The sequence below is a fragment of the Ambystoma mexicanum genome, chromosome 14 (assembly GCF_040938575.1).
Source record: "Ambystoma mexicanum isolate Mex_15411 chromosome 14, UKY_AmexF1_1, whole genome shotgun sequence".
Classification (NCBI taxonomy): Eukaryota; Metazoa; Chordata; class Amphibia; order Caudata; family Ambystomatidae; genus Ambystoma; species Ambystoma mexicanum.
In genome coordinates, this window is record NC_090940.1 from 664,803,028 (window position 1) to 664,829,761 (window position 26,734).

The 26,734-nt window shown below is 48.3% G+C and overlaps 1 protein-coding gene across 2 annotated transcripts in view; it reads right to left on the bottom strand.

The window, feature by feature from the left end:
* The window catches only part of MTHFD1 (methylenetetrahydrofolate dehydrogenase, cyclohydrolase and formyltetrahydrofolate synthetase 1), a 517,055-nt gene that overhangs the window by 307,644 nt on the left and 182,677 nt on the right, over positions 1-26,734 (bottom strand). For both annotated transcript variants that reach the window (XM_069638218.1, XM_069638219.1), the window contains exons 10-12: positions 16,102-16,199; positions 5,418-5,591; positions 5,121-5,257 (exon numbers count right to left, since the gene is read on the bottom strand). In XM_069638218.1, the coding sequence (XP_069494319.1) occupies positions 5,121-5,257; positions 5,418-5,591; positions 16,102-16,199 (409 nt within the window). The remainder of the gene's footprint in view (positions 1-5,120; positions 5,258-5,417; positions 5,592-16,101; positions 16,200-26,734) is intronic.

Consider the following 26,734-nt stretch of genomic DNA (forward strand, 5'->3'; position numbering starts at 1 on the left):
ACATCCACACGCGCTCTTCATCTTCAAGTGCGGCCGGCCCAGGCTGCGTGAATCCTGCCCGCGTGTAAAGTCCACACGCTCTTTGTCTTCATACGCGGCTGGCCAAGGCTGCGTAAATCCTGCCCGCGTGTAACATCCACACGCGCTCTTCGTCTTCAAGTGCGGCTGGCCCAGGCTGCGTGAATCCTGCCCGCGTGTAAAATCCACACGCGCTCTTCGTCTTCAAGTGCGGCTGGCCAAGGCTGCGCGAACCCTGCCCGCGTGTAAATCCACACGCGCACGTTGTCTTCACACGCGGCTGGCCCAGGCTGCGCGATTCCTGCCCGCGTGTAAATCCAAACGCTCACGTTGTCTTCAAACACTATTTTCTTCTAACTCCTGCATCTGTGGAATTAACAGAAGGATTGATCCCTAAGTGGGAAGGAAGCCTTTCAAGGATTATTGGAAGTGACTTTGAACTGAACTTTGGACGCTATCCTGTGGTGAATTCAACCCGTATCTAGCGTGAGCCTCGTTCCGTCCGGGATAAGTCTCCCTTACTAATTTTCCCTTCCCTGTCGTTTTGTTCTTCATTTCAAATCCATCAAGAGACTTCTGGATTGTTCTACCCAGAGATACAGGTCAGTGTGATCATTCCTGTCATTATCTAACTCATCATACTCAGGTTGGAGCAGTTATTCATGATACTTTAATTTGTCCTAGGCTGGATTACTATACCTTACCCACGCCCTTTCCAGTGATCCATCGCTCTGCCTGTTTTATCAGCCAGAGGGTTGTATCATTTGGAAGGTCTTTGTTGACTTCACGACTATCAAGTCGGGTGAACAGGGATCCGGAAGACCCTACCTCCTGTATCCTTTTGAATATTGTATCCTTTTCGGTTGATACTTTGGTGCATTCTGACAGGCTCCCTCAAAGGTCTTAGAAGACCGCTCGGACTTCTTCTTCTTCTCGCCTGACGGGCTCTTTCCTTCCAGCCAGTTGGCGAGACGTTAATGGCGGTCCTTCATGGTCCGCTCCGACATATTGCCGCAAAACGCACAGTCCTTCTCCACGTGCGTCTTGTCCTCATGTAGGCAGTAAAGGCAAAGGGAGTGTTCGTCCTCAAAGACATTCTGAAGCTGGCATCCAGGGCAGACCCTGAACAGCTTTCCGGGCGTCGAGCTTCCCTTCTCCTGGGCCATGTCCGAGATGGGCCTGAGAAAATTCTGGAGTCCTCCAAAAGCGTGGCTCGACGAAATCTTCACCCTTGAGGGGCGTAGACGAATCAGACACGGGTCCCCGTTAATCGGAAGAAACGGTGGAGCTTGAGGCTCTTTTGACCGAAAAAAGAGAAATGTTTGAGAAAAAACGTGAAAAAAGCACTAACGCTCGAGAGCAATAGCACAAGGATCCCAACACTTGAACGTGCGGTAAAAATCTGAAGATGGCTGCCAGAGGCGGGGCTTAGGTAGAGGGCAGTCATTGGCTGTGGTCAGTATGACGCAGATATCAGTGATTGGTTACTACTACGAAAGAGATCAGAAACGAAACTGATACCGATTTTTTCTTTACCGAGGATTCCCAGCCTGACGGGGAATATTCATGAGCATATGAATCCATGCCAGACCCCATGCTGGAGAAGTTTAGTATACATGAGCGGGGAGCAGGGATTGTTAAGTTTGTGTTGTGTTGGTCTTACTCAGCGTCTTGGCGTCTGATCCTATGCCTTAATAGCTGTAAACAAATGGATGGCAGAGACGCCGGTCAACTCCCTCGGAGTTCCATTTTCCTCCCCATGTAGTTCCGGCCGGGATCTGTCCTGTTGTATGTTGCACAGGCTTGTTCGGGGTTTCGCTTAACAACCGCCCTGCCTCGCGACCATCCCACAATTCACCGTCCGGCTCGCAGCTGGCGTTACATGCAGCCTCCGCCTCACGGCTGGTATTTAATGTTGTCCCTGCCTCGCGGCCGACAGTCAATTCAGCCTTGCGGCCGACATTTAATGCAGCCGTAACCCCGGCCTCAGCACCCACATGTTCACAAAGGGAAAGGCATTCTCAGATTGTACAGAAATGTCCACCCCGACCCCACTCTCCCTACTGTGTAGGCCGGATGGAAGGAATGTGGTCGGCAGCGCAAACTGGATCACCGCCCGTCGAAGGTATGTTGGTTTGGGTTTTCGGCGGAGATCTGGAACAGCCGTCAAAATAAGGGACGGATAGGGTGATCTTAAGTTTCTACATAAACTATTCGACCAAATGTCGAAGGGACAATTGGCAATGTCTCAGACGAGCTCCGCTTAAGGCGACCAGTATGCTGGGTGGAAAAAAACAATCAAAGGGACCTCGATGCGTGAGGGATTTTGGGTACACTACACATCACGTAGGGATAGTGTTACAGGCACGCCCATGTCGACGTCCCCTTTCGATTCTCGAAAGACAAGATGCAATACTCTGCGGGGACCACTGGATGTCAGACTATATGCACAGCATGTGATTCTAAGCAGATTAACAAGCATCAGAAAGACTTCTACCAAAGGTTGGTTTTGCTTACACCTGTAGTTCTAGTTGCGTGTAGTGGTCCCAAAGGGTACTGCATACAAACTCCCTTAACACTTTACTCTGAAGGTGAATACTTACTTGTTTATGAAGAAGATCTCCCATGGAACTATGACTTACCTGCAACTGAACCCCATATCGACCTGCCTACATTTGACACCTAGACCACTAGGGTCTCTCTTCTGCCTCAGAGAACTCATGCCATAGACTAGGGAAGGACTAGATAAGAAAAGGCTTATAGTGTATAAGACATAACACTTACTTGCTGAAAGAATTAATATGGTAACTATCTCGGTGAAAGAAGAAGTTACAAAGTGTCATTAAGTTAATGCTTACCTTGGAGTTGCATTCTGCCCCTCTAAAAAGTGTATTAGCTGCTTTACTGACTTTGAATGGTGTTCACCCCTTCAAAAAAGTAACACGTGTTGGTACTGTGCTAGTATTCTTAACTGAGTGTAAAAGCTCACCAAAAACCTACCTTGAATAACGTGGTGTTCTTCTTAAAGTGTAATACATACCTAGAACAGTCTAGAAGTTAAAACTTGTCTTTTGTAGCCCCTCTGAAAAGTATGTGTTACTTACTTTGAATAGCTGCTGCTCTTCTAGACTTCTAAACACTGGATTGTGCCTCCTGTATGCGAGGCATGGTGTCACAAGTATCACACTGACAATAGGTACAATTTCTAAAACCTTTATTGAAGTTTATGGGGTTGGAAAAACTCCTACTTTGCTCTATAACTAGGATGGGAGTAGTCGACCATCAAACGATAAACAAGACAGTCCTAATGGAGTCCGTCAAATCAAAATTGCCTATGCTAACAAAACCCAATTCCTGCCTTCTCTTGTACAAAAAGTCTATAAAGGAGAAGTGTACGTAAAGGAAAAATCAGTGTCCACAATAGTAAAAGGTAGCCAGATCAGCTTCCCTACCCACGTTTGACCACACACAGGAAGGCAGTCCGTGTAGGCAGGATGAGACACTGGCTCAAGTTTGCAACACATACCGTTCCAAAACGTGATTCTAGGACCACCTGGCCTTCCATGTTAAAGTCTCTCTCAGACCTCCAAATGTTTCCTAAAGTCCTAATGCCAGTAAAACTTTAGTAAGGGATCCCCGTGGCTTGTGGATCCCCAATATCGGTCTGTACTAGCTCAGGACCTTGGTAGTGTGGCAGAGCAGTCAGGCTTATCTTAAGAGGAAGATGTGAGCTGTAGGTAAGTACACTGATAACTAGACAGGTACAGCAATGAAGCACTTGCACATATTTATATAAAAGATATATATTCTATTTGCACCAGAATCACTTTAAATACTTCAGACGTTTACGGTAGAACACTTAGGGATAATAAATAATACACTTCAAAGGGCACTTTCACTTTTGTGTTTGTTCACCGTTACATTTGTAGCAACGTTAGAAAGGGAAAAGGCAATGCTATCATATCATGGGTTATTGCGCACTCATGCGGTTTTCAACAGGTCATACGATAATGCATTTACTCTACAAACGCATAGAAAAGTCACTTAAGGGAGGAAAGTAAGTGGTTAGTGCGACATGAGTTAAGTTCAAGGTTCTAGAGACTGTTTTCTCACTTGGCAAGTCTTTTAAGTCCAAAAATGCAACCCTAGCTAGAGGCAGTTCGGAGAGGGCTTGAAGTCTTGACACAGGAAATGCTGAAGAGTTCCTGTGGATTTCTTCCAGTGTCTAAAGTTATTTAAGCAGCAAGTTAGCAACCAACAAAGGAGACCTAAAAAAAGACTCGAAAACGGGGCACAAGCAGCGGCTTCGGTCACTGGTAAGAGGGGGTTGCCCTGGACACCTCTGGGTGCACTTCAACGCTCTGGAGCGACTTCTTGGAATCAGGTAAGCAATAGCCTTTTCCCCCACAGTACCTTTGGTTTGCAGAAAGTGTGTGTTGGCTTCTCCACAATGTGGCAGCTCTGCTCCCGACCTGGAGTGCACGTAGAGGTGGTTGTGTGTTAACTCCTGGTTACATTCTTTCACTTGTAAAAGCACTATTCTGAAGAGATTGTTCAATTGTGTGTCTAACCACAAAACAAATAGTATTTTATTGAAATATGAACTCTTGGGGCAATGCTGCATGTCACACTGTCAGGAGCAGGGGGACTGACCAGGAGACACTGCTAGAGGACCTTTGTCTTCCTTCATGCTATAAGCCGAATATTTCCCCAATGTCCACAGATATTTAAAAAAAAGTGCATGGCAAACATGGCCACGGGGAGGTCTTCTTTGCTGCCAACCTAATCAATATGCATCTCCTTTCAGGGATCTTACAATGTCGAACAAAAGCCCCCCTTCCAAACCCCTTTGCAGTCCTCTTTCTTTGGCTGGAACTCCACTTTGAAGATACATTTAATATTAGTGGGAATTTAATGTGAATTTGCTGGACAGACTTTCAGTAACCCATCACATGTTCACAGTCACAGCCACCATCTAAGCTCTATATTCTATCCACTGCATTCATATCCATTGGTCATCCCACTATATCGTCATTCACTAACGATCAGTCTTTCGAGAAGCATTTCCCCCAACCAAACGAAAGATCAGAAGTTAAGCCTACCTTTAATCCCGAATGTAGGGCCTTGCGATGGCTGTCTAACGCAGGCAAATACATTTAAGTTAAGATGCGCACCGAGAGCTTGGACCAATCCGATAGTGGTGGTACTTTTGCCTTCTCCTAGTGGTGTTGGAGTTATACTTTAAAGAAAATGAAACACACACTTCAATGTTTGCAAGTGAACAACTCCATGGCATGCACAATGCTAACTAATATACAGTACTCATTTAACTACTGTATTAGTTACTAGGATACAGATTCAAGTTAGACATTTGTTGCCCAAACTAGAAGCATTCTTACCCAGTAACAACCACATATTTTCCATCCTGCTGGCCTTGTAGTCGTCGGATTGTGGCTAACCGCACCTTGGCTTTTGTCTCACCGTACAACTCGACCTCTTCTGTGAGTAAACCAATTTCTGCAGCCAGTTGTCCGATGTGTTTTGGTACACAAGACCGTGATATGTCAATGTCACTATGGACAAAAGAAACGGGTACAGGATCATTTGTGGTTCCATTCGCCAGCCCATTCCACACACAAAGCACAATGAAACGTCGTGGGTATGGACTTGATCGAACAAGCATTTCTCTTTTCCATGTGCTCTGGGGGTGGTAAAAAGCAACATATCTCAACCTGGTCAGTCCACAGGGCACAGGAGAAGAAATTATTTTCTTTTTAGCGGGTGGGAGCCCACTCAAGTTCATGGGTGGGTTAGAGTCTTAGCAGGTGAGCTAAGTCCATGTTGGGCAACATCTGCCAAGTGTGCTTTAATAGGTATGTGATGCACAGATCGGAAAAGGGGTTTCTGCAAGTGTTCTTTGGCTCGCCTGCTGGTAGATGCGGCTGAGCAGTCAAGGACAACTCACAGGGGGTCCTGTGGTGGATAGGATGCAGAAGAACACGCAATCAATAAAAGAACGACAACACAAAGAGGCGATTCAGATACTACTTTATTTACTGATCACCAAATGGCAACAGTAACTTTTAATGACAAGGTTTCTAGTGTTCAGAGGTCTTAACCCCACCACTTAAAGCCAGAGACATTCCAAACTCCTGCCTGCGAATAGCAAACTCAGTGTGCAGAATCCTACAGGAGACTTTGAATTTGCACAACTGCAGCTCAGGCAGTCATAGAAATTAATTTGCGAGATGGACCAGTTTCTTTTGTCCAAAGGAGAAAGAAGACTACCTGAGATGGGTATGCAGGCCGTTTTACTGCACTTGCGATGACTTCCACAAAACACATTTTGGAGTTCTTCCAAAATGCTACAGGCATACAGAAATGCTCCAGACTCGCTTCTCATTTATCTGCCAAAACCAGATTCCCACTTGTCAATACTACCCGAGAGATGTTTAGCCATTAGAACTAGAGATGTGTGAATCTTGTACAGAATTTCTCAACACAACATTTTAAAAACAAATCTAAAAATGTAACCATATATCAATTGTAAAGGGTGGAGTGATGTTAGATACTCTCCTCTCACGCTGCCTTGCTACATAGCTGCTATGCCTAAACTTTTGTTAGCTCAGTAACAGTGGGGGGTGGGGTTAATAGAAAACACCAGGGGTAGCACGCAAAATGAGCGAGTTCGTAGCCGATAAAACAGCCCAGCAAGCTTAGATCTTGCTTAAGCAATCTGAAGTGCGATAAGAATTCTTGTTTATTTATTGTGCACGCCAGACCCGAGTATCAGGGCGCAAAAGGATACAAGAAGGCTTTCAGCTTAGTTACAAAGTGACAGGCTACAAATCAGGATATACAGGCATAATATACAGGCAAAAGTAGATATAGAAACACATACGTATCACTACATATAATCCCCACCAAAAATATCACCGAATCTATGGACGTCAGGAACGGCCATAGGTGATATTTTTGGGTGGGGCATATTTTTTGGGGTTTTGTGAGCAGGGTTGCGGGGGTGTCCCCAGCTCCTTTAAAATTAATGCAGGGGTGTCCCCCGCAGGTTCCATGCCTTAATATCGCTGCAAAAATATGGCAATATTTTTGTATGGCGATATTTTTGCGGGGATATTAACACATGGAACCAAAGCACATAATAAGGAATAACACTGTACAAGCAGGAAGACATGCATTACTTACCGTAAAAGCATTTGTGATGATTGTATCTGCTTAGATTCACATGCTGTGCATATGGTCCGACATCCAGGGCTAACCGCGGAGTATTGCATCTTGTCTTCCGGGGACCGAAAGGGGACGTCGGCATAGGCGTGTCTGAAACACTATCCCTATCGTGACGTGTGTAGTACCCAAAATCCCTCATGCGCTGAGGTCCCTCCAATTGTATTTTTTCTGCCATGAGGGTGCCCAAGGCTACAGTGAGTGAGTACATGAAGAGAGAAAGTAGTAAGAAGTCTATGTTCCTTCCACCCCGAGCGGGGAGGCAGGGAGGGCGCACGTGAATCTAAGCAGATACAATCATCAGAAATGCTTTTACGGTAAGTAATGCATTGTCTTCTGATGTTTGTTAATCTGCTTAGAATCACATGCTGTGCATAGACTAGCGAGCAGTACCCGGAGTTGGAGGTGGCATGTGAGAAGGAACAGTAGAGAAAAGATGTCTTAGTACTGCTTGTCCCACCTGGTAATCCGACCTAGAATGAGTGTCTAGGCAATAGTGTTTTGTAAAGGTGTGTACAGAACTCCAGGTTGCCGCTTTGCAAATGGACTCTAGGGGGAACATTTGCAATGAATGCTATGGATGCCCCAGTGCCTCGAGTAGAATGTGCTCTAGGCTTGAAGAGCAGTTCTCTCTTTGCAAGAGTGTAACAGTGTGATGCATTTAACAATCCACCTTGATATTGCTGATTTAGAGACAGGGTCCCCTTCTCTACCAGCTGCCACTGAAACAAAGAATTGTTTAGTTTTCCTCAGTGGTTCAGTTCTATCCATGTAGAACATGACTGCCCTGCGCACATCTAGTGTGTGAAGGCTTCTTTCAGCCATGTTAGTAAGTCTCTGGAAGAACGTGGGTAGCTCGATTGACTGGTTCACATGGAACTTTGAAATAAATTTTGGCGCAAATCTGGGATGAGTGCGCAGAACTACCTTATCTTTGTGGACTGTAACAAAGGGGTCCAAAACAGAGAGGGCCTGTAGTTCGCCAACTCTTCTGATAGAAGTGATAGCTACTAGAAAGGCTGTCTTGTAAGTCAGGTCTTTCAGACTAGCTTTATGCATAGGCTCAAAAGAGAGTCCCATGAGCCTAGTTAAAACCACATTTAAATCCCACCCAGGGGCTGGGTGAGTGACGGGGGGATACATTCTTTTAACCCCTTCCATAAAATCTTTAATCACAGGTATTTTCCACCACAACACCTTCTGCTGTGACGTGGTGTAGGCTGACAACGCCGCTACGTGAACCTTTAAGGAATTGAAGACTAACCCAGAGTCCAACAAATGGGTTAGATATAACAATATGTGAAGACGAGCAATCGGTGGGATTGACGCCTTTGGAACTGCACCAGATGACAAAACGTTTCCATTTGCTGGCATAGTAATAATGTGCGTTAGGCTTTCTTGCCTCCCTCAGTATGTCCATGCACCTTTGAGGGAGTTGCAGATGTCCAAACTCTGACCTCAGGAGCCAGGCTGCTAAGTTGTGGGCATGGGTGCAGAGTCTCCCTCCTGTCCTGAGACAACATGTTGTACGGGCAGGGCAGCATGACTGGTGGGGAGAGGGACATTTCCATCAGGTGAGCGAACCAGGGTTGGCGGGCCCACATGGGAGCCACCAGGATCATGGTGACTGGTTCCTGGTGCATCTTGTGTACTAGCTTGTTCAGAAGGGGAGTCGGGGGGGGGGGGGTCAAGCGTAGACAAATTTCCCCGACCAAGTTATCCAGAGACCGTTTCCCTTGGATCGGTTCTGGGGGTACCTGGAGGCGTAATCTTGGCATTGGGCGTTCTCCTGCGTCGCAAACAGGTCGATCTCTGGAAACCCCCATTCTGCGAAGACGTTGGATACAATGTCTTTGTGCAGTCGCCATTCATACTGTTCTGGCAGAGGAAAATCTCTGCTGAGTACGTCTGCCAGAAGATTTAGTTCCCCTGGAACATGTTGGGATATCGGGAACATCTTGTGTTTGAGAGCCCATATCCAGATGTTTTGGGACAGCTTGGATAGCCCTGGAGAGTGAGTGCCCCACTGTTTGTTCAGGGAATAAATTGCTGTTGTGCTGTCGGTTAGGACCAGCACTGTTTTCCCTTGCAGTTGCTCCTGAAAGTCTTTCAATGCTTTGCAACACTGCAAGTAGCTCCAGTAGGTTTATATGGTTGGACGCTACCTGAGGGGACCACACTCCGTGCGCTGTCTGTTGAAGCAGGTGAGCCCCCCCACCCTGTGAGAGATGCGTCTGTCGTGAGAGTGGCTTCCACTGCAGGGGTGGTGAAGGTCTTGCCCTTCAAGAGGTTCTCCCTCGACCACCACTGCAGAGAGAGAACGAGGGCTGGCGAGACAACAGATCTTCCCATTGTCCGCTGGCCTGACACCACTGGCTGTTGAGCCACTCTTGCATGGGACGCATGCGTAGCCGCGCGTGGGGAACCAAGTATATGCATGACGCCATCATCCCTAGCAAACACATAGCTTTGCGTACCGTCACCTCTCGACTGGCTACATACTGAGGAACCTGAGAGAGCATGTTCTGAACCCTCTCGCTGGAAGGGAAGACTAGACCATCTTCCGTACGAATTAGAGCTCCCAGGAACTGTTTTACTTGGCTGGGGACTAAGCTGGATTTCTTTTCATTGATAGAAAATCCCAGGCTGAACAGTAGATCTACTGTCTTTTGGGTGTTCAAAAAACAAACGTCGAACGAGTCCCCCGTGATGAGCAAATCGTCGAGGTAAGGGTAAACTGGTAAGGTGTGCCGCTGACACTGCCAGGACCTTGGTAAACACCCTTGGCACCAAGGCTATGCCGAAGGGGAGTACTTTGAACTGGTAGTGTTTGTCCTGAATCACGAACCTTAGGAATTTTCTGTGCGCTGGTTGCATTGAAATATGCAAGTATGTATCTTTCATATCCAATGTTGTCATGAAGTCCCCCTGTTTTAGCAATGGGATCACCTCTTGCAGTGTTACCATGCAAAACTTCTGGGGCTTTATGAACTTGTTCGCTGGGCGCAGGTCTAGAACAGGACGCATGGTGAGATCCTTTTTGGGTACAAGGAAGTACACTGAATAGATACCCTCGTTTACCTGAAGAATCGGGACGGCTTCTATGGCGTCCTTTCCCAGCAGCGCTTCCACCTCTTGGATCAGAATCTGCAGATGTTCCGGTGAAAGGCGTCAATGTTTTGGCGGTCTTAACTGTGGAGGTCGGGCGAATTCCACGCAGTAACCGTGGGCGACCAAGACCCACTGGTCTGAAGTTATCCCCTCCCATGCATTGAGGAAAGATGTTAATCGCCCCCCTGACCGGGGAGTCATGGGGGGGGGACCCGAACTTGGTGGTCATTTCTGACCCGAAGTTGACGCTCCTCTGGAATTGGAGCCTCTGCCTCTATTCTTTCTGCGCTTTTGACCCCTCTGGGGGTAGTAAGCGGGGTTTGCAGCAGGTTGACTTGAGTTGAAGTTGCCCATGCCAAAATTATTTTGAGCGGCGCGGGCTTGTCCTCGAAAGGACCCCCCCCCCCAAGAATTACTGCCCCTCTGTGAAGAGGGTTTTTGGGAAATCTGGTGCAGCGACTTAATAGTCTCGTGCTCCTTCTTGGCTGTCTCCAACGCATCGTCTACCGCCTTCCCGAAGAGGTTGGCCTCTTCGATGGGTTTGTTGATGATGGATGCCTGGGTCTCAGGCCTGAAGCCCGACGTGCGCAGCCACGCGTGTCTCTTTAGGAGAGTACCCTGTGCGAGAGACCTGCCTGCTGTCTCTGCGGAGTCCAGGGTATTCTTTACAACATTCTGATTGGCAAGTTTGCCCTCCGAGACAATGGCAAGAAGCTTGGCTCTGGTTGGTTCCGGAACCTCCTGCAGGCCTTCCTGGATTAGGTTCAATTGGGCGTCGACATAGATTGCCACCAACGTTGTGTTATTGGCACTCCGAACAGTATATGCCGCCGCCGACGTGACCCGTTTGCCTAAGGCATACAACCTTTTGGATTCCTTGCCCGGGGGTGACTCTCCCGTGGCAAGGGGAACCCCTGCTCTCTTGCAAGTGTTGGTCACCACCAGTGAGTCTGGAATTGCGTGCCCTTTGATATAAAGCGGGTCGGTGGGGGAGGGCCGGAGAAGTTTTTCTACCCTTGGGTTCATAGCCCTAGTCTGAGCGGGTGTGAGTAAGGAAGGGGCCAGCCGTCTCTTTACAGAGCTCAAGGGAGGGATAGACTGGCTTGCTGGATTCTTGTCATTAATAATGTCCTCCTCGAAATCTTGTTCGGGCAAGGCTTCAAGCGTGGCAATTTTAAAGAATTCCGCTGCTTTTTTCAACATGTTGTTGAAAGCCATTTGGTCATCCACCGGGGGAGCTTGTCGAACCAGGGTGGATGGGGGAAGAGTCGAGGCAAACAATATCAGAATTGTGATCATCCTGCTGGGTGTTCTCCCAGTTGTCCGTTGCGCCTTGATCTTCCCCATAATTGTCCAGAAAAGAAGCCTCTTCTTCTGTAGAGATGTCTCTATACGTGTCTTTCTGGATATCTTCTTGATAGTCAACATAGTGTTGGACATCTAGGAGTTGAGCAACTTGTGTGAGGGTCTACCCGAGCTTTTTTCGGCAGAGGTTGATCAGAAGCCCTGAAAAACTGCTCCAGCTGATCCATACCCCCCCCCTCGAATTGCTTCGTGGTCCACTTGGATGACCCAAATGGACCCAGCTGAGTAGGAACCGGGTCCTCCGCCCTAAGACGTTGAGAGGATCTCCTCAGGGTGCTTGAGAGGGGTACCTGGCTTTCTTCCCAAGAGTCTTCGGGGTCGTCTTCCAAATCCGTGGAAAACCTTTCGGCGGATTGGCCCATAACTCTGGCCGGAACCAGTACTAGGCCCGATGCCGTAGCAATCCTATTGATGCTCTTACTGATAGTCACCGAATCTTCGGGAGACAACGCCTCCGATGATGGCTTCTCGGGTAGAGGCCTACTCGTAGTTTTCGGGCCTGCACGGGCCTTGGAAACATTGGAACCCGTCGAAGTTTCTTGATCAGAAACTTCGGCGTGTGTAGTTTGGGGAGTAGCGCCCTTGTTATGTTTGTTAAGCCCAGTCATGCGCTGCTGCGGATGCAGGGAAGGCTTCGGATCAGGTCGATCCGATGGCGCTTTCGCCTTCTTCGACAAAGTCGTCGAGGAGGGCGCTTGGGTTGTGTGCTTTGTGCGATGCGATTGTACGCCCCTGTCACCGGGTGTGGTCCCTTTAGCAGGACCGGAGTCGAGCCTGGAAGGGTTGGGGACGGGCGTGGCGGCTCTAGAATAGTCTGCCCCAAGGTCTATAACGTCTGCATTGGACGTTTGGTCATCCGATGTACCCTTGTCACTTTCGGCTGGAGTCGCGGCAGGGGAGGGAGGCTCCACGCGTGACATTCCATACGCGCCCCACCGCTTCAACCGGCGCTCCTTAAGGGTTTTAGGTTTAGGAGTTTGCCCGCCGTAACACCGCTTTAGTGCTCTAGGGGGAGACAAGCGTTACACAACATGTGCTCGTCTTTCCACGGATATCTGACCCTACACAGGGCAGAATCTAAATGGAGTCCTTTCCACAGCAGAAGGAAAGGGTGACCAGACCAAAAAGGAAAAAAGAGGAAAGACATAACAGTATGGCAAACCCCGAGCCCACTCTCCCTACTGTGTAGGCCGGCCAGAAGGCTCGACCACGTGGAGGTCCGAACGCCGGATCTTAGGCGCCGGAACCCACAGCCGTAGATGATTCCCCCGTAGTCTTCGTTGAAGATGTTCTTGATAGGCGAAGTGACTTAACAGGGATTAAACCGACAATTCAGTAAGATGAACAATGTCTCATGAAGAGCTCCGCTATAGGGCGACCAGTTATCTGGGCGGAAAAAAACAATCTGAGGGACCTTGGCACGTAAGGGATTTTGGGTACTACACACGTCACGATAGGGATAGCGTTTCAGACACGCCTATGCCGACGTCCCCTTTTCGGTCCCCCGAAAGACAAGATGCAATACTCCGCGGTTACCACTGGATGTCGGACCATGTGCACAGCTTGTGATTCTAAGCAGATTAACACGCATCAGAACGTAATTTACATGGCAGTTTGATACCATTTACAAGGCGAAGCGATGGGAGGCCAATGTGTTACTTGTCATTATCTTTGAGCCAGTTAATGAGATTCTGTCTGAAGTTAGTGAATGATTGGTTGACTCAGCGGGGGTGGCGAAACAAGAAACTTAAAATAGAATCCTGCAAGCTAACTCTAGCATGAACTCCAATACCAGTACAAGACAATTGCTTCGAAGACAAAACTTGGTGCTCCAATATTCAGCCTGCTTTAGTCAATAAAGTCTCTAATCTTCAGAATAAGAAGGTACAAAAGAAAGCTTCCCCAACATCCCCGACTCTACCCAACAAAACTCTGAATGAAACTGAGTTCTACCAGTATATTAGCCACAGTGGTTGCTTGTTGGTCTTTGGGGTCATTAAATCCCAGACTAAGATTCCCCCAGCAATAGGATTTGTGAAGTGCTTTTTAGGTTGTCCGACAGTATAGTGGCAATATTTTCATCGAAGGTGCCAATAGGGGCAGGCGGTCTATATATGAGATGGATATTGAGAGTTGGCGATCGGTATTTTGACTGAAATGGTTTCACAAGATTTGGTGTCTATAGAAGGGGCTAATCTCATGGATAGATTAGTTTTAGCGATAACTGCTATGCCTCCTCTTCGTGACTCACGTCTATCTGCTCTCAATAGTATATTCTTCTGGGACTGCAAAGGTGAGGGCAGGACCTGCTGCATCATGTAGCTAGGATTCAGTGATGGCTAGGAAGTCGTAGTTTTCTGCTACAATGAGGTCAGATATCTCCGTAGCATGAACGACTAATGATCTTGCGTTTATTAAGGCTCCCTTGAGGTCTGATGCAGAGCTGTCTAGCGAGGGCGTTGGGGGTGGGGGAGGGTGTGGGGGGGAGAAGTGGTGCTGGAAATAGCTCCATTAGCGTGTGGGGCCTGGATTTTTGGAATTTAGTATGGAGGCTGGGTGATGTGTGAAGTGGTGAGACAATGCTCTTAGAGCAGCCCCCAGCATACCGAAAAGAGACCATATTGCACAAACTAGAAAGACTGCTCACTGGCTCCCAGTCAAGGACCACACCTCCTTCAAAATGTTCACAACCACACAAACGCATTAACCTCTCAGCACCCTCATACCTATCTGACACCATATCTAGATCCCAATCCACCAGACCGACCAGACTACGATATACCAATCAACTAACGATACCTCGCATCAACAGGACCAAGGCAGGGGGAATAGGATTCCCCTACCTCGCACCTAAGCTATGGAATACCCTCCCTACTGATCTCAGAGCCGAAACGGCTCTACACCTTCCGCAAAAAAATCAAAACTGCTCTCTTCAATCAACTACACGCTCCCAGATACCTACCATCTCGTCCAATGTAACATATACGGACTTCAATTGCATGCAACTAAGTAAGCACAAATGTAACAAGCGCCACGATGCCTACGGTCTGCTGTGCGCTCAACAAATGTGAATAAATATTAGGAGTGGTCTTTTTTGTAGTTGTAGTTTGTCTATTAGATAGGCCCTTTCTCTGGCAGTCTATGATAGTCACAAAACTGGCAGGGGTTCAAATAGTTTGGAACGAAGTCTAGAGTTTCTAGAGGCGATGTTGCAGGGGCTATTGAGGTTGTGTGGTCCCTGGGTGGGATTTAACTTATTTGATAGTTGTTCACGAGTCAGAATGATGGGAGTGGGTGCATTGGGCACAGTGGTCAAGGATGTTGCCATATTAGGTGACAAATAATGAATAGATGGTATGTGGGTGGGTACACTTAAAAGACTAGTTAATACGCTCATTGTGAAAAGTGTTCCTAAGGAGACTATGTTTAACAGGGAAGTGTGCATGTTGCCTCAGTGTCAGGTAAGGAACAGTATAGCAGTGTAGCGCAGTGATATGACACTGATCTGTACAGTAAGACAGTCGAATTTAGTTTAGTACTGAGACTGTAAAACTTCTCATTAAGCAATACAATGTGGAGAAAGTAACACGGTAAGGTGCTGTAGCCAAGTAATAGAATTGCGGTGAGCTGAAGGAGTTGGCTGTAAATTCCTTAAAGTTACTGGATATAGGCAAATATGGGCAATAGTCAAAGATGTGAGCTTGCAGTCAACAGTAGTAAATGCCTTGAGGGCGTCAGTAGGGAGTGCGAACAACCTTGGATGTTTAACAATAGTCAGGCAGAGTAAGTATAAGCAACTAGTGGGAGTTGCAGAACTACCAGTATATCATTGGAACAAAAATGCTATTAGGTAGCTTTGCTAATCATGGATTAGGTACATGCGACTAGTATCAATGCTATTGGTACAATTGCTAGTCATGGAGATTACGGCATTTAGTCCATACGTATAAAGATACCAGTCTCATCAACAGATACAATGCAAATAGGTACACTATATCATACAGACTTTCCGGTGATAACTGCCTTACTAGTGGGAAATAATTGCAATATGCACAATGCTTGGTATGAGCAGTGGACGTAGCATATAAAAAAGGCACCTACTTATGCAAGATACTCAAAACAGCAATAATAATGTCAAGAACAAGCTGTGTAAAGGGATATGTGAAATCAGATGCCGGTTTTCATAACCTTGGTGAAGATAGAAGTTACCTTCAATATTGCATAGTGCATTGGATTATGGAGTAGGTGGATCAGGTTGTATGGCACAGGCTCCTTTCTTCTTTCATTATCGACAAACTGACCATCATTAAGCTCGGTAATTAGTGTTTATGCGAGTGTGTGAATATCTTTTCCAAGCCCTGTTACCTTGGAACTGGCGTCTGGAGGTCCAGCTTGTTGTACTGGATATTCCACTTCCCGGGCCGCATTTGCTGTAACTGCCGTTTTGCACTTTCGACTGTGTTCTTTAAGAAACAAAAGAGTGTTAGTGTGTTGTGGAGCACATCTGATCTGTAAAGCAGGATAAGACAATGCATTACTTACCGTAAAAGCATTTCTGATGGTTGTATCTGCTTAGATTCACATGCTGTGCATAGGTCCGACATCCAGTGGTCAGTGCGGAATATTGCGTTTTGTTTTTTGTAGTCGAAAAGGGGATGTCGACAAGGCGTGTCTGTAACACTATCCCTATAGTGACGTGCGTTGTACCCACAATCCCTCACGCGTCGAGGTCCCTCTGTTTGTATTTTTTCTGCCCTGAGGGAGCCTTCTATAAGTGAGTGAGTACAGAAAAGAGATGTAGAAAGATGTCTATGTTCCTTCCATCCGAGCGGGGAGGAAGGGTGGGCGCATGTGAATCTAAGCAGATACAACCATCAGAAATGCTTTTACGTTAAGTAATGCATCGTCTTCCGATGTTTGTTAATCTGCCTAGAATCACATGCTGTGCATAGACTAGCGAGCAGTACCCGGAGTTGGCGGTGGGTTATGAGAAGGAACAGTAGAGAAAAGATGTCTTAATACTGCCTGTCCCACCTGGGAGTCAGATCTCGAGTGTGCATCTAGACAGTAGTGTTTTGTAAAGGTGTGCACAGAACTCCAGGTAGCCGCTTTGCAGATGGACTCAAGGGGAACATTTGCAATGAATGCTATGGATGCCCCAGTGCCTCGAGTAGAATGTGCCATTGGCTTGAAGGGTAGTTCTCTCTTAGCAAGAGAGAAACAGAGTGATGCATTGAACAATCCATCTAGATATAGTGGACTTTGAGACTGCATCTCCTTCTCTTCCTGCTGCCACCAAGACAAAACTGATTAGTCTTTCTCAGTGGCCTGGTTCTTTCCATGTAGAACATGACAGCTCTGCATACATCCAGTGTATGCAGACTTTTTTCTCCCAAGTTGGAAGGGTTTTGAAAGAACGTTGGTAGTTCTATTGACTGGTTTACATGGAATTTCGAGATGAATTTCGGTGCAAATCTTGGGTGTGTGCGTAGAACCACCTTATCCTTGTGAACTGTTACGAAGGGCTTTAGAACAGAAAGAGCCTGTAGTTCACTTACTCTCCAAATGGAGGTGATAGCTATTAAGAAAGCAGTCTTAAGAGTGAGGTACTTAAGAGTTGCCTTGTGCATGGGTTCAAATGGCGAGCCCATGACTCTGGAAAGTACTACATTTAAGTCCCATCCAGGAGCTGGGTTAGCTATCGGAGGGTGTATTCTCTTTACCCCCTCCATGAAGGCCTTGATAACTGGGATCTTCTACCATGACACTAAGTTGGGAAGTGGTGTATGCACAAAGTGCCGCCAGGTGGACTTTAATGGAATTGAACACTAGACCTGAATCTAATAAATGGGTCAAGTACAGAACAATATGTGTGGGAGAGCAGTCAACCGGGTTGATGCTCTTTCCTCTACACCAGATGACAAATCTTCTCCACTTGCTAGAATAGCAGTGGCGAGTATTAGGTTTTCTGGCTTCCCTGAGGATGTCCATACATCTCTGCGGGAGTTGTAGATGTCCAAATTCTATGATCTCAGGAGCCAGGCTGCTAAATTCATGGTATGAGGGCATGGATGCAGTGTCCTGCCCTTGTCCTGTGACAGCATGTTGTACGGGCAGGGAAGTTTCACTGGGGGAGATAGGGACATCTCCATCAAGTGAGCGAACCATGGCTGCCGGGCCCACATCGGGGCCACTAGTATCATGGTAACTTCTTCCTGGTGCATCTTGTGCACAACTTTGTTGAGAAGGGGAGTCGAGGGGAAAGGCGTAAACAAATTTCCCTGACCATTGAATCGACAGACCGTTCCCCTTGGACTGGTTCTGGGGGTACCTGGAGGCGTAACTTTGGCATTGTGAGTTCTCCAGAGTTGCGAACAGGTCTATTTCGGGGAATCCCCATTGCGTGAAGACGTCTAAGACGATGTCTTTGTGCAATCGCCATTCGTACTCTTCGGGCAGGGGGAAGTCTCTGCTGAGTTCGTCTGCTAGCAGATCGAGTTCCCCTGGTACGTATTGTGACAGTAGGAACATGTTGTGTCTGAGAGCCCACTTCCATATATTCTGGGACAGCTTGGACAGTCCTGGAGAGTGGGTGCCCCCCTGCTTGTTGATGTAGTACATGGCTGTGGTGCCGTCTGTAAGGACCATCACTGTCTTCCCTTGTAGGTGTTCTTTGAAGGCTTTTAGTGCTTTGAACACCGCCAGTAGCTCCAGTAGGTTTATGTGCTTGGATGCTACGCTCGGAGTCCACACTCCGTGAGCAGTCTGATGGGATAGGTGAGCCCCCCCCATCCTGTGAGGGATGCGGCCGTGGTTAGAGTGGCCTCCATCGCGGGTGTGGCAAAGGGTTTCCCTATTATCAGGTTTTCCTTTGTCCACCACCGTAGCGAGAGAACCAAGGCCTGCGAGACCACCACTAGATCGTCCCATTGTCCGCTGGCCTGACAACACTGGCTGTTGAGCCACTCTTGCATTGGGCGCAGGCGCGCGTGAGGTACCAAATAAATACACGACACCATCATTCCTAGCAAGCGCATCGCTTTGCGCACCGTCACCTCTCGACCTGCCACATATTGGGGGATCTGAAACAGCATGTTTTGGACCCTCTCGTTGGAAGGGAAGACGAGGCCGTCCTTTGTTCGAATTAGAGCCCCTAGGAATTGTTTGACTTGGCTGGGGTCTAAGCTGGACTTCTTCTCGTTGATGGAGAAGCCCAGTTGGAACAAAAGGTCTACAGTCTTTTAGGTGTTTGAGAAGCATGTCTCGTAAGAATCCCCTGTTATGAGCCAGTCGTCGAGGTAAGGGTATACTGGGATGGATAATCTGCGCAGATGGGCCGCTGCCACTGCCAGTACTTTCGTGAATACCCTTGGTGCAGATGCTATGCCGAAGGGTAGCACTCTGAACTGGTAGTGTTTGCCCTCTATCATAAACCTGAGGTATTTTCTGTGCGCTGGCATCATTAAAATATGAAAGTATGCATCTTTCATGTCCAGTGTTGTCATGTAATCTCCCTGTGATAGCAGTGGGATTGCTTCCTGTAAGGTCACCATACGAAACTTTTGGGGTTTGACAAACTTGTTCGCTGGGCGCAGATCTAAGTCAGGGCGCATGGTTAGATCCTTTTTGGGTACAAGGAAGTACACTGAATAAATACCTTCCGTTACCTGAGATAGAGGCACAACCTCTATGGCTCCTTTTTCCAGCAGTTGATCCACTTCTTGAAGGATGGCGAGGTGTTCTGGTGTCATGTGGCGTCCCCTCGGGGGTCTGTATGTTGGGGAACTGTTGAACTCTATACAGTAGCCGCGGGCTATGGTGGAAAGTACCCAGCGGTCTGATGTTATTCCCTCCCATGCTGGAAGAAGGGACGTTAACCGGCCCCCGACTGGCGTTGCATGGGAGGGGACGCGAATCTTCGCGTCACTTGGTGGTGTTGGTGGCTTGGGAGCCTCTGGGGGTGGAACCACGGCCTCTCCCTTTGCCATGGCGTTGACCCCTCTGATTGTACTGGCCACTATTACCTTGGTAGTTGCTGGCAGAATACGGTTGGTTTTGTTGTTGGCGTTGTCCACGAAAAAAGCGCTCATTACCAAATCCCTGCCTGTTAGGGGGTTTTGAAATTTGGTCTAAGGTCTTTATAGTGTCAAATTCTTTCTTCGCGTTCTCCAGCGCGTCATCCACTGCTCTCCTAAAGAGGTTGGACTCCTCTATGGGCTTATTAATAAGGGACGCTTGTGTTTCCGCCTTCAATCCGGAATAGCGAAGCCAGACGTGACGCTTCAGCAAAATTCCTTGTACCAAAGTGCGGCCAGCCGTCTCTGCTGCATCGAGGGTATTCTTGACGATGCTTTGGTTGACCAGAGAGCCCTCGTTAACTGTAGCCAGCAAACGAGTCCTTAGGGGTTCGGGACCTTCTTCAATGTCCTGTTTGAGCTTTGCCCATTGAGCATCAGCGTAGCTTGCCAATAGGGTATTATTGGCAATTCTGGTAGAGAATGCTGCAGAGGTGGTGATTCTCTTGGCTAGGGCATACAGCTTCTTCCCCTCTTTATCTGGGGGTGCCTCGCTGGTAGATAGTGGGACTCCTGCCCTTTTCCTGGTGTTGGTCACGACCAGGGAGTCCGGGATTGAGTGACCCTTAATATATAATGGGTCTGATTGAGAGGGAGAGAACAGTCCTCGGATTGACCCCTCTCACCAGTGCAGGAGTGGAAAGAGAAGGGGTAATACGTCTCTTAACTGAGGCGAGGATGGGGATAATTTGACTAGTGGGGGGTTTTTCCTTGATAATCCTCTCCACAAAAATCGGTGTCTGGGGTGACCTTCCCAGTTTCAATTTCAAAATGTGCTGCTGCCTTCTTCAGCAGTGCATTGAAGGTGGGTTGATCATCAACAGGCGAAGGGTTCCCGACTGGTGTAGTTTCAGTAGACCTGATGACTATACTGCTACTGCCTGTGTCTGTCGACCTAGCTGGTGACTGCCAGGGATTTGGGTCGCCCTCGCCTGTGTCCTCCTGGAATCCCTCCTCACCTAGGTTAGTGTCCTCGTGAAAACCTCTCTCTTCTCGTTGGTCTTCAACATAGGTGAACTCATCTTCCTCCTGGAAGAAGGGGTCTTCCTCAGTGAGATTGTAAGAGTATATGTCCTCCTGTATGGGGTTATAAAACTTCTGGTATTTAGCCCTTGGACTTTCCAGGGGTGCCTCCCTTGGTCTCTTGGGTGCCCTGTCTTCTGTGATGGTCATGAACGTGTCTAGTTTATCCATACAGGTCTGGAACCTTTCAAAGGTCCACTGAGGTCGGCCAGGACGGTCTGGGAATGAAAAAGGAGTTTCTTCCTCCTGTAGTTGTCTGGTTCTGTCCCATAACGTTGAAGAAAGTGAGCCTTTGCCTTCTGCGTAGCCTTCTCGCTGGCTAGGGCCTTCCGTCGGCGTCGGGAACTGGCCTGATCTGTTTTCCGGCGCTTTTGGCGTATCTTTGGCCTTGTGCGCGGTTTTCGGCGTCTCACTCGCCGTATGTCTCTGGCCGTCCTTAGATGCTATGCACGCAAGGCTTTCGGCGATCATTCTCTCTTCCGAGGGATCGGTCGCCGTCGCGCTATGTAACGTCGAGTCCTTGCTGGCAACGTGAGCGCTCTTACGATGCGCGTCGCCGGAGGTTTTGGTGTTAGCGCCCTTATTTTTAGAATGCCCAGTCGCCTGTCGCGGATGCGGGGAGGGCTGACGACCCTTACGGTCGGCAGAAGATGTCGGTGGGCCCGGCGTCCCCATTGGCGCTATGGCTGCCTTCGTCTTCGGCGAATGCGTGCCGGGGGGTATGTGCTTTGGTGTTTTTCCCGTGTGCGTCCTTATCGCCGGGGTGTTCATCCCCATAAGCTGGGCGTGATCCGGGCTTGCCGGGACGGACGAGGAGGAGCGTGAACGCTCCTTTGAGAGGTCTACAGCCTCTGTTACGGGGGCCGTGTAGTCACTGTCCTCGTCACACTCGGCGGCGGCGGGCAAGGAGTCAGGCCTAGACATGGCGTAGGCCGCCCACCTTTTGACCCTGCGGTCTTTTATAGTTTTGGGCTTTAGTAATTTACAGGCCGCACAGCCGTCCTACTGGTGATCGAGGGGTAAGCAACGGTTGCACCATTTGTGCTTATCCTTCCAGGTATATTTACCCTTGCAAAGCGGGCAAAACCCAAATGGCGTCCTCTCCATAGCTGAGGGCAAGAAGTGTGACTACGACCTCGAAAGAGAGGGAGGGGAAAGAGAAAGGCATTCTTAAAGAGAAGAAAGAAAGACCACAAAACCCCACTCTACCTGTGTATGGCCGGCGAGGCCAGGCCACATGTTCGGCAGCGCCGAAGGATCCCCTCCGCTCGCCTTTCGTCGAAGATCTTGCTCGGCGGAGAAACAGCTCTGCGTCGAGGGAGGGATCTACGTTATTGATATTAATGACAAACGACCAAAGGTCGAAGAAACTATTTTGCAATGTCTCTCTAGGAGCTCCGCATAAAGGCAACCAGTAGCTGGGCGGAAAATTACAATCTGAGGGACCTCGACGCGTGAGGGATTGTGGGTACAACGCACGTCACTATAGGGATAGTGTTACAGAGACGCCTTGTCGACGTCCCCTTTTCGACTATGAAAAACAAAATGCAATACTCCGCAGTGACCACTGGATGTCGGACCTATGCACAGCATGTGATTCTAAGCAGATTAACAAACATCAGAAAAATGATTACATACTTTGCTTCACAGAACCGCTATCCAATCATTTTTAGGACTTTCCAAGACCATTATTTCAGACGTTCATTTGCCACTTGATAGTTGTGCAGCACAAACACTGATCTGCGCCACGGTTGATATTCAACGGCGGCCCAACAAACCAAATATCAGAGAATGAAGGGAAACCATTCAAACTGATCGGTCACTGTTGGGACAGTTTTTCTGAAGTCCAAGTAAGGGCTTAGTAAAACCATTCAAATGAGACAGTACAAGACTCCACTCTTAGTACGGGGCTGTACCACCCGAGTACATGGTAGCGTAGATAGAGCAGCCAGGCTTATCAGGAGGGCCTGGAGGCTGTAGGAAAGTACATAAAACCTGAGTATACCAAAGCTTCAATAGAAACACTACAAGAAGTATTATACAAAATAAAAGAGGTTTATTATGAATACAAGTAGGCCAAGTTAGGTCTTGGGTTAAGTATCTACCATTCTGCCGTCCGTACCCTCGGTCTCCTCTCCTCCCGTGACTCCATCTCTGCTTCCCTTTCCTCCCTTGGCTGGCTCCCCTTTCACTCCCAACTTAAATTTCACTTCCTCAGCCTAGTCTTTACATTTCTTCATGGTCTTGCTCCCCCTCCTCTCTCTTCTCTCTCTTCTCTCCTCTCTTTCTACACTCCCTCCTGCTACCTTCGTTCTGCTGACCACTTCCTTCTCACTGTCCCTCCATCCCCGTGCCCCCTCCCGCTTCAGTTCCTTCCAGCTCCTTAGCCACCTGCACTGGAACTCCTTACCTCTCTATCCGCTCGATTCCTTCCTTCTCTTCATTCCGCACAACCCTTAAATCTCTCCTTCTCCATTCTCCGCCATGAAACCCCCTTCCCCCTCCTGCCCCCCCTTCCTTCCTCTCCCCCCTTCCTTCTTCTCTCCCCCCTTGATCATCTCCTTCCTCTCCCTCCTCCCCACTCCCATCCTTTCCCCCTTACCTTCCCTCCCCCTTCTCCTCCTCCCCCCCTCCCTCCCTCCCCGTTCTACTGCTTTGCTTCCCCTCCTCCCTCAAGTTTAATTGCTCTTCTCACTCTTTTGTTGGACTGATTCATTACTGTATGTTGCTTCCGCTGTTTTATGTATCATGCTGTTCTGATGTTCAGCGCTCTGGCGTAAGGCGCCTTATAAATAAAATACAATGCAAATACAAGTACATTATTAAAATACACCACTATGCGTGAAGCTATACAGACCAACACAAACCTTGTTAAGAATACTCAACAGTAATTCTAGGGAAGTCGGACCTTATGATACACATTTAGTATAGGCCACATCTATTCATGGGGAGTAAAACCACAAGTTACATTTAGATTACTTTACAGTAAGTCAAGGGTAGTAGAACCGGTCAGTTATGCGGTGACATTGCCATGCTCAACACTCCTCCGACATCTGCAACCTCTTTGAAGTCCTGGATCTTCTTGTTCTTGCCCTCACGGAAACTTGGTTTAAGGATAGCTCTGTCACGAGTATTAACACATTTTTCCCAGAAGGCTACAAGATACTTTCCCTGCATAGACCAAACAGACCAGGTGGGGGTGAAGCAATGATCTTCCCTGAGTGGATCCCTGTGTCCGTCATTCCCTCTCAGGCCTACTCATCCTTTGAGTGCCTGGTCTGCAGGCTCTCCCTCTCTGCCAGCTCTTCACTACTGCCGGCCACTTGGTCAGCCCTCCCTCTTCCTTTCGGAATGTGCTGACCTGGCCTCCCCTCTACTCCACCTACTGGGCGATCGCAACATCCATCTTGACTCACTGATTCCTCAGGACCTTTCTGCAATCTCTGCAACGCTCTCTTTCCATCTTACAACTGGCCCAATACACACCTCTGGCCACACTTTGGATGCTCTCATCTCAAATGACAATCCTCTATCCCTCTCGCTACCCCTCTCTCCTGGACTGATCACTCTCTCATCTCACTTAAAGCTCTCATCGGTAAGCCTGGCACTGCCTCCTGTTTACAAGGTCATCTGACCCATGAAGTGAGTGCCAGTAGCCACCTTTGCCTCTATCTCCTCTGATCCTTCTACTCCTGCGGCCGACTCCCACCCCGACACAGCCCTCTCTAACTTTAACCTCTCTCTTTCCAACACTCTTGATATTCTTGCCGCCATCTTGAGGGTATGACTGAAGCCTACCAAAAAGTGCAACTCTTGGTACGACTCCGAACTGGCTGCCCTTAAACGCAAGTGCAGGGCAGCCGAACAGAAATGGGATTCCTCGGGTGCACCCTGTGACAAACTGGCCTGCCGTCTCCTGCAAATGCAGTATAGACTCTGCATCAGCTCCAAGAATAGTGTCTTTATTCAAGCCTGCATCTCTGCGGCATCCAATAACACAGACACACTTTTCAAAGTTTGCAAGGAACTAGCCAACCCTACCACAGCCTCCTCCAAGCCCTTTGCTCAGCCCTGGCTGAACAATTCACTTCAAAAACACGGGATATCCTATCCTCTCTCACTTTCTCACCACCTCATGCACCAACATCTCTTGTACTACTATGGGCCACCACCATCGCTCACCTTCTCTCCTCTCTCCCCAGTCACCTGAGGAGGTCACTAGACAAGTCCGGTCTATGAAAGCCTCCTCTAAACAGGTGGAATCATGCCACTCCAAGACCATCAAGGACACCATTGACTCATCCCAGCCTTGGCCAACCTCTTTCGCCAGTGGACCTTTCCCCCACTGCTCTTGGGCATTCCCTTGTGCACCCTCTCAAAAAACCTTCTGCAGACCCTTCCATTTCGGCAAACTATCATCCGAACTCCATCACTCCTTTCCTGGGCAAACGTTTGGAGAAGTTGGCCATTTCTCAATTTACCCTCCTCACTGAATCGGTTGGTTGCTTCCATGATTACCAGTCTGGCTTTAGAGCACCCAGAGGCATGGAAATTGCTCTTCTGAAGCCCCGTGAAGATCTGATCTCAAATCTGGACTACAACTCTCTCTCTGTCCTCATTTTACTAGACATTTCCTCTGCCTTCGATACAGTGAACCGCAATACCCTGATCGCATGCCTCAGTGATACCCTGGGCATCACCGATTGGGCCCTGGCTTGGCTAACCTTTCTCTCTGACAGCCCATACCAGGTGAAATTGGGGTCCCTGCCAACCCCCCTAGAGGATCCAACCTACCCCCCCCTGGTTTTTCAATGGCTACATGGGCCCCATGGCTCGTGTGAAAGCCACCTTCAACTTTCAGTATTACGCCAATGACTTGCAGCTCTCCCACTTCAGGCTACCCTATGCCTCTTCCTCACTCGTACCAGACTGTCCGCAATTCAGTAGTGGTGTGCGGCAAACTACCTCTTCCTCAATGCCAGTAAGAGCCATTGTCCTCATCGGGACCCCTGCTCCCACCTTCCTTTTCCTCTATGGCCAGCCTCCCTGGGTCCTGCGCCTCCACCTACCAATGAGGCAACAAATCTGGAGGTTATCTTAGACTCCGCTCTCTCCTTCTCGTCTCACATCGGACATGTCAATTTAAGTCCCACTACCAACTGCACCTTCTCAGAGGTATTCTACCTTTTCTCAATTTCCCCAGAGGCTCACTTTCTCTGGAGCCCTGGTCCTCTCTAGGCTAGACTACTGCAACAGCCCCTTTCTCAACCTTCCCTCTTCTACCCTCTGTCCTCTTCAACTAATCCAGAACAGAACTGCAAGACTTGTCCTTGGCCTCAAGCCCAGGGACGCAGCTCTCTGGCGCTGAATTCCCTTCACTGGCTCCCCGTGGCTGCAAGGATTAAGTTTAAGATCCTTTGCATTGTCCACAAGGCTTTCTGGGGCCTGGGCCTGCTCTATCTGCCACGCTATCTTCTTAAATACTCTCCTTCCCAGAGTCCTCTGCTTGTCTTCCTCCAACTCTGAGGGTGAGCTGCTTCTCCAAGCAGAGACTTGGGGGGGGGGGGGGGGGAAGAGATGAGGGAGCAGGATTGTGTGCAGTATTCTTTGGAAGACTAAAGCAACCTTGACCTCCTGGCAATAGGGAAACCAACCTTTGGTACAAGTCAGTACTGCACAGGTTGGTAGTGTGGCTGAGCAGCCAGGCTTATCTCAAAAGTGTTCAATGTGCGCAGTAGGGTTGTAACAGAGTTTCACTGTGAATGTTATTCAAATAAACACTTATCCTCAAGGTTTCTTGATTAAACAATTATTAAAACAGTCAGTTATATAAGCCTTCTTTGGAAAGGAGCAAAACATTTAACACTTCTATAGTACACTTCAAAACACACTCAGTTTCT